Source organism: Cervus canadensis, chromosome 2 (genome assembly GCF_019320065.1).
Source record: "Cervus canadensis isolate Bull #8, Minnesota chromosome 2, ASM1932006v1, whole genome shotgun sequence".
NCBI classification, from domain to species: domain Eukaryota; kingdom Metazoa; phylum Chordata; class Mammalia; order Artiodactyla; family Cervidae; genus Cervus; species Cervus canadensis.
Genome location: NC_057387.1, coordinates 34379130 through 34391581, shown reverse-complemented (window position 1 = coordinate 34391581; position 12452 = coordinate 34379130). Strand labels below are relative to the sequence as shown.

The window sequence follows — 12452 nt, the reverse complement described above, 5'->3', positions numbered from 1 at the left end:
CTGGTCCAGGAAGATTCTACATGCAGAGTAACTAAGGCTGTGCACCACAGTTTCTGGGTCCACATGCTGCAATTACTGAAGCCTGCTGCTCTAGGGCCCACGAGGGGCAACAACTGAGCCTTTGTACTGTGGCTACTGAACCCCACTTGGCCTAGAGTCCATACACCCCAATTACTGAGCCCGAATGCTGCAACTACTGAAGTCTGTGCTCTGCAACAAGAGAAGACACCACAGTGAGAAGCCTGTGTGCTGCAATAAACAGTAGCCCCTGCTCACCAAAACTAGAGAAAGCCTTTGCAAAGCAATGAAGACCTGGCACAGCCAAATAAATACATAAAATCATTTTAAAAGAACAAACAAATGGTGTTGGAACACACTGAATCCATATGCAGAAAAAAAAAAAAAAACCTTTAATTACCATATATAAAAATAGCTCAAAATGGATCATAAACCTAAATATAAAACTTAAAACTATAAAGCTTCTAGAAGAAAACACAGGGAAACATCTTTGTAACCCTGGGGAAAGAAAGGATTTCTTAGGTATTTACAATGCTCATAGTGTGTGATTCACAAAGGAACAAATTAACAAACTGGGCAACATCAAAAGTAAACACTTCGGCTCTATGAATAACATTATTAAGGTAATAAAAAGGCAAGCCACAGGGTAGGAGAAAATATATGGAAAGAATCTAATTTATCAAGGATTTGTATCCAAAATATATGAGACTCTCAAAATTCAATGATTAAAAGCACACAACTCATTAAAAAATTTGACAAAATATTAGAACATCAGTGAAGTTATATGTATGGTAAATAAGCACAGAAAAAGATGCTTAATATCAGTAGTCAGGGAAATGCAAATCAAAACGATAAGATACCACTACACATCTGTTACAACAGACAAATCTAGGAAGACTGACCACACACAACACTGGTGAGCATACGCAGCACCTAGAAGTATCTTATAGAGCTGGTGGAACTGTAACAGGATAAAGTCAGTTAGAAAAACAGTTTGGTAGTCTCTTAAAAAAATTAAACATATATCTAATTATGATCTCCTTTCACTATTCAGTATCGTAGGGCTTGCCTGTGCTCAGATTATAAAGAATCTGCCTGCAGCTCAGGAGAACTGGGTTCGATCCCTGAGTCAGAAAGATCCCCTGGAGAAAGAAATGGCAACCCACTCCAGCATTCTTGCCTGAGAAATCCCATGGACAGAGGGGCCTGGTGGGCTACAATCCATGGGGTCACAAAGAGTCAGTGACGACTGAGCGACTAACACTTTGACTTTCAGTATTTACCTAAGAAAAAAGAAAAGTATATGTTCCTACAGAGACTTATACTTTTCAAGCACCTTGTTTGTAACAGCCCCAAACAGTAATAACCTGAAAGCCCCTCAACAGGCTAATGGATAAATTGTGCTATACCCATACCTAGAATAATCAACAACAAAAAGAACTTATTTCACTTGGCATTATGTCACTCAAGTTCTTCCATGGTTTTTCATATGGCAGCATTTCCCTCTTTTCAAAGACTGAATAGTATTGCCCTGTGTTATATAATACATTTTAATTTATTCAGTCATCCATTGATGAATATTTAGGTTGCTTCCAAGTCTTGGCTATACTCACATAAGGAACCAAAAATTGTAAAATTCATAGAAGCAGAGAGTAGGACAGGGGTAGCCAAAGCCTGGGGGAATGAGGAAATGCAGAAGTAATCAAAGGATATAAGTTTCAGTTATGGAAGATGGGTAAGTCCTAGAGTTCTACCATACAACACAGAGTTTACAGTTAGTAATACTGTACTATATATTTAAATATTTGCTAAGAAGGTAGACCTTATATTAATGTTGTTAATCACAAAATAAATAAATAGGATAGGAGGAAACTTTTAGAAGTGATGGGTATGTTTATGGCATAAATTGTGGCAATAGTTTCAAGAATATGTACTTATCTCCAAACTCAAGCTGCATGCATTGAACATGTACAGCTTTTTATATATCAATCAAACCACAATAAAGTGTTTTTAAAAAATGATAGAATATTGTGGCTTCCCTCATAGCTCGGTTGGTAAAGAATCCGCCTGCAGTACAGGAGACCCTGGTTTGACTGCTGGGTCGGGAAGATCCCCCTGGAGAAGGGATAGGATACCCACTCCAGTATTCTTGGGCTTCCCTTATGGCTCAGCTGGTAAAGAATCTGCCTGCAATGCGGGAGACCTGGGTTTGATTCCTGGGTTGGGAAGATCCCCTGGAGAAGGGAAAGGCTACGCAATCCAGTACTCTGGCCTGGACAATTCCATGGAATGTATAGTCCATAGGGTCGCAAAGAGTCAGAGGGCTGAGTGACTTTCACTTCACTATTGTTAAACAAAGCAACATGGTTTAATCTCAAGATAATTATATTAAGTAAAAGGAGCCATAAAAAAAATAATATGTACTATACAATGTCTTATATAAAATTCTGAAAAATGCAAACTCATAGTCTGAAGGCAGAACTGTGGTTGCCTGGTGGAGTTAAGGAAGGGCATGAGGGAGTACGTTACAAAGGGCATAAGGGAGACTAGGGGTACGGGGGAGAAGTTACAGAGCAGCAAAAACTCTGGGCTGATCTCATCACCTTGATTGTAACAATGCTTTCACTCATACGTACATTTGACAAAACTTACCAAATTCAACTGCACTTTAAATGTGTGCCTTTAATTATATATCTCCAAGTTGCTGTTTTTTAATGGCATTAGTAATCCAAGTAGGAATAGTTTGTGCAGAAACTGCATTACAAATAGGACATAAGGAGGCAGAGACTGAGTGCAGACTACTTTCTCAAGAAGCTCATCAGCTTTGGGAACAGGAGAAGGAGAAGATGAGAGGGAGTGGAGAACTGACATAACCAGACAAAAAGTGGAGTTACATGTGTTTTAAGCTGGGAGGAGCCTGAGCATATTTATAAGCTGTAGAAAAGGAGCCAGTGGAGAGAATGAAATTGAAAATGTAGTGGTCAAGAGCCAACTGATGTAACATGAGGATGGAATATCCAAGAAAAAGATAAGTCTTGAATAAGACCAATCTTATGTATACACAAGCAGGCATGTTTTGTGGTTGTGTTGGGAAATGCAGGAGTGGATAGAAGAGTTAAGAGTCTGAGTCTGTGATTCTCTTCCTTTTTGGGGGAAGAATTAGGTATGAGAAGTTTAGGATACTTAAGAAGGTTGCTGGTAGCTCTAGAAAAGCTACTGGCTATGGAAATTGATATGTGGTTGGAGTTAACTGTTCAACTTAGGGGCATTCTTCTGTAACAAGATGGCAGACAATAAGATGCTTTTGTGCAAACAAAGTAGCTACCATTTACACATGTACATGATGGATTATTATCCAACAATCCTTTTCTGCTCTCTCTTTACCCCTAGAAAACTTCACTCACGTGCTAAGCATTCTGTTGATCCCACTCTTTTCTCCCTCAATTCACCATAGACTTTTTTTTTTAAGCTCCTTAAGTTTGTTGGGAGGTATTTCTAACATATGCATGAAAATACAGAATAATTTAATGAACAGTAATGTTCTACCATCCAACTCTGTTTGATCATTACACTCTACCATATTTACCTCATGTAACAAAACCCTTGAACCAAAGCAGGCTAACTGGACAAGAGAGATTTCATCACCAGCAAACATTAGCATCCTCGCTCACTTGTCACAATTTACTTATTTTGTAAATAATACCCAGAGCACCTCTGATAATTTCAGGTATTACTGTGGGTAGATACAATTGGCCAGCAATGGCCTCTGGCAAGCTAGTTGGTAGTTCCCCTGAAGTAAAGTGCTAATATGTTAGAACTGTGTGAATTCGATCATACCCAAAGTCCTGGGTTTGGAAAAAATGCTGTCAACACATGAATTTTTAATACAAATGACAATTCTGATTCAGAGCAATGATACTATTTCCTTTAGTGTTCTAACACTCATGGCCACTTCAGCATTGGTAAATTTGAGGGTGGTTAATAAAAAATATTTTTCCTCATGTCATGTAAAATTTCTGAAGCTGAAAGCATGCAATCAGTTCTAAACACAAGAGCTTTGGTCTCCAAGAAGTAATAAATCATCTGTTAAATCTAAAACACTGTAATGTGAACAGTACCTGCCAAAACAGACTGTGTGCATCTCCTCTCAGAAGTTCAACTGTATCCCCTGCCTGAATGTGTAATGGGGGTCCTTCATGAAGAGCGGGGGGCGGCGTTCCACTGTAGTTCCTAATAGCCTGCATCTTTGGTAAACCTGAAAATAAGCAACACAACCCTTAGGATTATGAAAATAATAAAGTGTGAAATCCAAATGTACTTCTAAAAAAAAAAAACAAAGCCATTAGGAACATTAAAGAGTTTTAATAGCACCAAGCCCAAGGAAACATACGAGGTAACCACAATGGAATGCTTTTCAAGTTTCTCATTATTTGAGATGGTAATAAAATAAGACACATATTTATCCCCTGATTCCTTATACATTTTTTCCTCTCCCTCACCATCAATCTCTTTTTAGTTGAAAAAATATTTCTCTTTCAGCTGATGTCTACTTCATAAAAAACACATCACGTACAGTTTAATGGAAAAGAATCAATTTTTTCATCAACTCTGTCCTTTCTGCCTATTACTTTCCTCTTGGGCATCGGCTGATTTCATCACTAAGGAAGCTCACCCTTTCTGTGTATGTATCACATTGCCCAGTATAAGGCTCATATCTTAAGGTTATCTTTGTAATTCAAAACAAAACGGTGATGGATGTGCCACTGCAATACTTAAGACATTTATATGGAGAAATTCTTCAGGCTCAAATTTAGGCTTGCAAAACAGACCCAATAAAGGGAATGTGTCTAAGCCAATAGTATCAACAGTACTTGAAATACTGATCCAGGCCTTTTCTTTCTATTTCTTGGAATGGGCAATGAAGGCCTCAGTTCGGAATTTCATTTTTGTGAACAGCAGCTTCAACTGCACCGAGGCCTGACTGCACCGACACGGCTTCCAAATGCACCACATCCCAGTCACCTTTTCATCTGGAGGTGAAACGGCTCCTGCCAACAAGGCTGATTGCACAAAACATGGTATCTCTTGCACACTGAAGGACTTAAGTTATTGCTTATTACACTTCAAGACTTTATTCTAATGATTAAAAACAGTGACACTGTAACTGGCTGAAATTGTTGCACTAAGTAGAAGAGGGTGAATGACCGTCATTCAGTTCTTAGTGTCCATGTTACCGCAAAAGGACCTCTGTGTCTATGAAATGCTCCAGCAAAAGGATGAATAAAGTCCCCAAAATCATTTCTTAATAACCACCCAGCAGGGGATGAGGAGAAAACAAGTGTGGCTATAAACTAAACAGAACTGATAAGTTTTATTCAACACTTTCTTATCAGCCCAGTCGATCAGAAGACAGAAGGGCTGAAAAGCAACGCGCCCTGCACCCCATTTAACGGCTGTAACTGCCGAGACGTGTTTTGAGTTGCCACATCTCCCCTTTGCTTCAGTTCTTGTGCCACAGAACCCCGAAGCGATGACTTTGATCCCACATCTCTCATGGAGTTTCCCCACCAGCTGGTAGAAGGCGGTGGCACCCTTAAACAAACAGCAGACATTGTCTTTTCCAAAATGAGAGAACTCTTCTCGGTCAAGTGTTTAGCAGACTCACTCTTAACATACTACACCTGAGTGTGTGTGTGTGTGTGTATTAGTCACTCAGTTGTGTTCAACTCTTTGCGACCCCATGGACTGTAGCCCACGAGGCTCCTCTGTCCATGGGATTCTCGAGACAAGAATACTGGAGTGGGTTGCCATTCCCTCCTCCAGGGGATCTTCCCAACCCAGGGATTAAACCCAGGTTTTCTGCACTGCAGGCAAATTCTTTATCATCTGAGCCACCAGGTAAACCCATATTTCAGTACAGAAAGCTTATTTTACATTTTTTATTAAGATACTGTGGTTAACATAAAATGAGACCTAAACATTCCATGCACACCAAAACAGATTTAGAAGTTTAATAGATGGAAGAGGATGCTAAAATAGAATTTTTCAAATGCAGCATGGTTTGCATGATAATTATTCCATCTTGAGGGGCCAGAGTAAGGCTTGGTTTGCAGTAAGCCTCAGTTTTACTGAGCATTTCTAGGGCAAGAAAGACATTTTGTTCAGTACGCTCCCTTGATAATTTTGTTTTTATGTCAATTTTTAAATAAAGGCTGAAGACAAAAAAGAAAACTTTTTAAACCTGAAAGAGCTGATGTGGCCTTAAATACTGGGATCAGTTGAATGACAGGAAGGGCCCTGGCCTTTACTGCAATTCTCTCTGTAGACCAAGATCCACAGGGACAAAAAGAAGCAGTGCCATGTGACAAATGGTGGGAACAGCAATTCTCTTATTGCCAATGTGCCCAAGTTACTCATTCTCAAGAAGAAATGATTGAAAATGAATAGACTTAAAAAAAATACGGAACACTTCATGAATTTGTGTGTCATAAGAAAAAATTAAGTTTCATGACATTTCACCAACCCTTTTGTATAGGTTATGGATTAAAATCCAGAATGCCCAGGCTATACAAAAAGGCTGTGGAATAGGTATGGAGCAATGTTTAATTATTTATGCTTTTCAATGGACTAGAATGCTGACAACATATGACCTAGTAAAATCATAATATTTAAAACTGAAAATAGTACATATATTAATATACTTCAGTCAAATAATGAGACCTAAGTACTAGTCTTAGGATTTACTTTGGACTAAGCAGTTAGAACTGGACATGGAACAACAGACTGGTTCCAAATAGGAAAAGGAGTATGTCAAGGCTGCATATTGTCACCCTGCTTATTTAACTTATATGCCGAGTATACCACGAGAAACACTGGGCTGGAAGAAGCACAAGCTGGAATCAAGATTGCTGGAAGAAATATCAATAACCTCAGATATGCAAATGATACCACCCTTGTGGCAGAAAGTGAAGAGGAACTAAAAAGCCTCTGATGAAAGTGAAAGAGGAGAGTGAAAAAGTTGGCTTAATGCTCAACATTCAGAAAACTAAGATCATGGCATCTGGTCCCATCACTTCATGGGAAATAGATGGGGAGACAGTGGAAGCAGTGTCAGACTTTATTTTCTGGGGCTCCAAAATCACTGCAGATGGTGACTGCAGCCATGATATTAAAAGACCTTTACTCCTTGGAAGGAAAGTTATGACCAACCTAGATAGCATATTAAAAAGCAGAGACATTACGTTCCCAACAAAGGTCCGTCTAGTCAAGGCTATGGCTTTTCCAGTGGTCATGTATGGATGTGAGAGTTGGACTGTGAAGAAAGCTGAGCACCGAAGAATTGATGCTTTTGAACTGTGGTGTTGGAGAAGACTCTAAATAGTCCCTTGGACTGCAGGGAGATCCAACCAGTCCATCCTAAAGGAGATCAGTCCTGAGTGTTCATTGGAAGGACTGATGTTGAAGCTGAAATGCCAATCCTTTGGCCACCTGATGAGAAGAGTTGACTCATTGGAAAAGACCCTGATGCTGGGAGGGATTGGGGGCAGGAGAAGGGGATGACAGAGGATGAGATGGCTGGATGGCATCGCCTACTCAATGGACATGAGTTTGAGTAAACTCTGGGAGTTGGTGATGGACAGAGAGGCCTGGTGTGCTGCGATTCATGGGGTCACAAAGAGTCAGACACGACTGAGCGACTGAACTGAACTGAACTGAAGCAGTCTTTGGAATGATGGACTTGGTTTTCAGTCTTGTTTATTCCTGATTTTTTCATTTACTCTATTTTTTTCTGCTATTACTTTCTTCTTGGTTATGAGCTTCATTTGGGGAGTTGATTGAGTAGCACACAAGCACAGGGTATGGTGTTTATCTCATTCCATTAAACAAAACTTGTGTGACCCTTGCCAAGAATATGGTTGAGCCCAGGTAATAGTCAAAGGAGATTGCTACTAGCCTGAATTCAGCCATACCTGGTTTGCAAGATATGTTTTCTTGACTCACATGCTTTTCAGTGGGATGAGTTATAAATTCATAGTATAATGGAATTTATATTTTTTGGCCACTTGTTAGGATCATCTTTGGCTATTTATTTCTGATTGGTCAGCACATCCCGTTTCAGGGTGACCTGTCAGGGCTACAGGGCTATAGAGATTGAAAAGATAAAAGGAGTGAAGCCAGGGCACAGTGACACAATGAAATCTGACAGTCTGCCCCTTGCCTCCGATGCCTGCATGAGGAGGGGTTCTGCAGTACTAGTGGGATGAATGGTTGCTTTCCAAAAGGCCCTTTTGTATTCCTTTCTTTTATTAAAAAACAAGACAGTGACATTGCTAAAAAGGTGAAAATAACCACATTAACTGATAGATAAAAATGAAATGAAAATAAGACAGGGAGTGGGTTAAACTTCATGTCAGCACTCAGCCATCAATGTAATTGCTGACACAATCTACTGCAACAGTAGGCATCCACACCTCGTAAACGAGACCAAGAATGGAGGAGAAATTAGATTTACAGATGCTTACATTTTGAACAGTCATTTAGTGTTAATTTACTATAGGTTTTCTTCTCCCCTTATAAAATATCCCTGACAGGTTTTAACCTCTGTTTAAAAATGTTCAGGACAGAACATTCACTACACACGTCCCCGTGACAACTCAGTCATTGTTGCATATAGTGTATTAACAAGCTCTATCTGAAACTTACTCAGAACTTTCTCTAACTTCTCTCCACTGACCTGCCTCCTTCCACCTGGAATTATGCTGAAGAAGGCAAATCTCCTTTTTATAGACTAGACTTTCAAAATTTGTTCAGGCTTAAAATCCCTAGTTTCTTATTTAAAAAAAAAAAAAAAAAGAAATTCTTATTTTCCTTTGGTTATCCACACTTCAAGGGATTCTGAGATGCAAAATGGTATAAAACTACAAAAGCAGAACTGTAATTTCCCTCACTGATATGGACCCATCAGAAATAAGTAGCTAAACGTTATTCTAAAAAACTGATTAAAACATATAAATTCCATTATATGATAAACTTATAACTCACTGCAGAAAGCTACTTTATTCTTCTTACGTAAACACTGATGTAATAGTTGTTTACTTTCTTTCTATTCTAGAACTGAATTTCTAATGGATATCTTGGTATAATTACAAGGCCACTCATCAAAATCTGAAAAGTTATATTGAAACTACCTTCAGATATTAAATGCAAAATAATCATATGTAATGCCAACATACACAGTTGAGCAATCGTGGGGTTTCCCAAAACTTTATATAATCAATAATCTTTATCCAAGGGGATATCATTAAAATGGCTGAGACAAAATAGATCTCCTTCCAAATGTTTAGTTATTTCAGCTTGTTTTATTCCCTTCAGCATATGTTTTGCTATATGGCTAACTGTGTCCTTAATATAATACATAACTTGTAGACAATTGTGCCCTTTAACTTTTGTTCATATTGGCAATTATGCTTAGTCTAAAATCAGACAAGGACCCCACATCATCCTTATGCAGGAAGAATTAGCAAAGAGAAGAATCAGAAATATTAAAATGATGGTTTTACTCCAGTATCATCATGGGGTTCTGGTTAAATAAAACTGAAGCCAATGTAATTACGTGGAACACTGCTGCTGCTGCTGCTGCTAAGTCACTTCCGTCGTGTTCGACTCTGTGCGACCCCACAGACGGCAGCCCACCAGGCTCCCATCCCTGGGATTCTCCAGGCAAGAACACTGGAGTGGGTTGCCATTTCCTTCTCCAATGCATGAAAGTGGAAAGTGAAAGTGAAGTCGCTCAGTCGGGTCCGACTCCCAGCGACCCCATGGACTGCAGCCCGCCAGGCTCCTCCGTCCATGGGATTTTCCAGGCAAGAGTACTGGAGTGGGGTGCCATTGCCTTCTCTGATGTAGAACACTAGAGTTTTCTAAAACAATACAGAAGTATTTTTAAAATGGGGATCTGAAGCAAGGTTTCCTTTTAGATCTGAATTCAATACCAGTAAGAGTGACATATGCCAAGAAAGGATTTCAAGTGTACTTTTTTAAAAGGAGTTAACTCTAGGTAGAATTCTATTGGAAAGTTGCTAGATATAAACTATTTCACTGATAATTTTCACATAAAGCCTCAATGAAATTAGCCTACTGTACCTTTATCAGCCACTGTGGCTTCTGAGAAGAATGACTGCCACAGCAGTGATCAGTATCTACTCAGGAGGCTGATGTCACTGCCCTAATGCAGTGGGCTTCCCCAGGGCAATAACTTAGAGCTGAGAGTTGTGTGCTAGATAAATGAGCTGTCCATAATGTGCTGGCCTTTCACCTCTGAGGCCTAATTTAAAATCTAAACACTGGCACATTAAAAAAATAACTAGTTTTGCAAGATGTCAGAGGATATGGTTGGTTTATTCTGGGAAACTGATCACAAGCATAACATATTCATTCATTCCTAAATGTCTCAAGCACTCCTAAGTGCTGGGCATGGTGGTCTGAGAAGGGAGGAAGGCCAAGCTTCCCACCCACAAAAAGCCTATAGTTCACTGAATATACAGGTAAACTAACACAACAACACAATCAGGCAAAGGCTCTTGGTCAAGGGGAACTTTTTCCAAATATGCCTATTAATAGAATTTTGAGGGAATTGTTTTGGTAAGTCTTCAGTTGTTCTTGTTGTTGTTTAGTCACTAAGTTATGTCCAACTCTTTGTGACCCCATGGACTGTAGCCTGCCATGTTCCTCGGTCCGTGGGATTTCCCAGGCAAGAATACTGGAGTGGGTTGCCATTTGCTCCTCCAGGGGATTGTCCCAACCCAGGGATCGAACCCACATCTCCTACATTGGCAGGCAGATTCTTTCCCACTGAGCCGTAGGACCCTGAAATAGGTATTTCATCTTTTCTGTAAGTGTCCTACGTGCAGTTTCCAAATCCTAGACAGGTGAGGGAATTACATTCTCCTGGGGACAGGCGCAAGCTCCATGACTAACATCTGCACTGTCTGGTATCTTGCCAACTAAATCCTGTTTCCCATCTAGGCTCTTACTGACACAAGTTTACAACCGACCAGCAGGTCTGATGATCAGGCTGAGTCAACTGAGCTGTGGCAAGTGAGGCAGACTGGGCTGCTGGACTTCCCCTCCCAGCACACCTTCCAGGGCTCTTCCCAGGGAAGCAATGCACTTTGATTCATTTACTGCTCTTTACGGAGGAACAAAAGGAGAATTATCACGGAAACCATCTGTTACAACAGAAGTAGATGATTTGGTGGGGGAAAAAAAAAAGCAAAACTGGAAACTAGTCTAAAGAACTAATTGTTCACAGAGGGAACACTCCCCATCAATGATTTCGAAAATTTTCACTCAGAGAATCCTGCTTTACTTTTGTAAACAATGGTGAGTCAAATGAAGGAAGCAGCACTGTCACTGCTCATATGAAAACAAGCATCCAACAGGGAAACTCTTCCGACTTTATAAACACTGACTAGTCACTCTTTGGCACTATCTATTGAAGTATTAGTAAATGAAGGGTGAAAGATATAATAATGTCTTTTGGAAACCTCTTCCATTTATTAAAAAGATTTTAAAGCCTACCAATTATAACAGAACTGGAAAATTTCATGTGTTATTTTAAAATCCATGCAAATTTAACACTCTGTTCTATTGAATCAGTATGTTTTAGTGACCAAAAAAATTAGGTTTCCCAAAAATCATTAAATAAAATCAAAGCTCTAAAAGCACATGCCATTTGTTAGACCCCTAGAAAACAATCACTACTGGGGTAGGAGGAGAGTCATTTCAGGAACACAGTCTCAGGATCTTCTTTAAAAACAGAAAAAGAACACAGTTACACAACTTCAAGTTAAGAGCTCTGTCACCTAAACCAACCACCTCAGTTTCTACCTTATAAAACTCTTAGACTGGCCTCCTAGTTCAGTCCTCTAGGCTGTAGCTAGTCATTCTCTGCAACCTACAGGTAACAAGACCATTCAGGTATGACCTAAATCAAATACCTTACGATTATACAGTGGAAGTGACAAACAGATTCAGGGATTATATCTGATAGAGTGCCTGAAGAACTATGGACAGAGGTTTGTGACATTGTATAGGAGGCAATGATCAAAACCATCCCCAAGAAGAAGAAATGCAAAAAGGCAAAATGGTTGTTTGAGGAGGCCTTACAAATAGTGGAGAAGAGAAGAGACGTGAAAGGCAAAGGAGAAAAGGAAAGATATATCCGTCTGAATGCAGAGTTCCAAAGAATAGCAAGGAGAGGTAAGAAAGCCTTGCTCAGTGATCAATGCAAAGAAATAGAGGAAAACAATAGAATGGGAAAGACTAGAGATCTCTTCAAGAAAATTAGAGATACCAAGGGAACTTTTCATGCAAAGATGGGCACAATAAAGGACAGAAACAGTATGGACCTAACAGAAGCAGAAGATATTAAG

At 39.6% G+C, this 12452-nt stretch overlaps 1 protein-coding gene across 1 annotated transcript in view; it reads right to left on the bottom strand.

Annotated features, from left to right (window-relative positions):
* Window positions 1-12452, bottom strand: part of VAV3 (vav guanine nucleotide exchange factor 3) — a 412369-nt gene that overhangs the window by 76983 nt on the left and 322934 nt on the right. The window contains exon 20 of the mRNA XM_043460478.1: window positions 4137-4273. Within this exon, the coding sequence (XP_043316413.1) occupies window positions 4137-4273 (137 nt within the window). The remainder of the gene's footprint in view (window positions 1-4136; window positions 4274-12452) is intronic.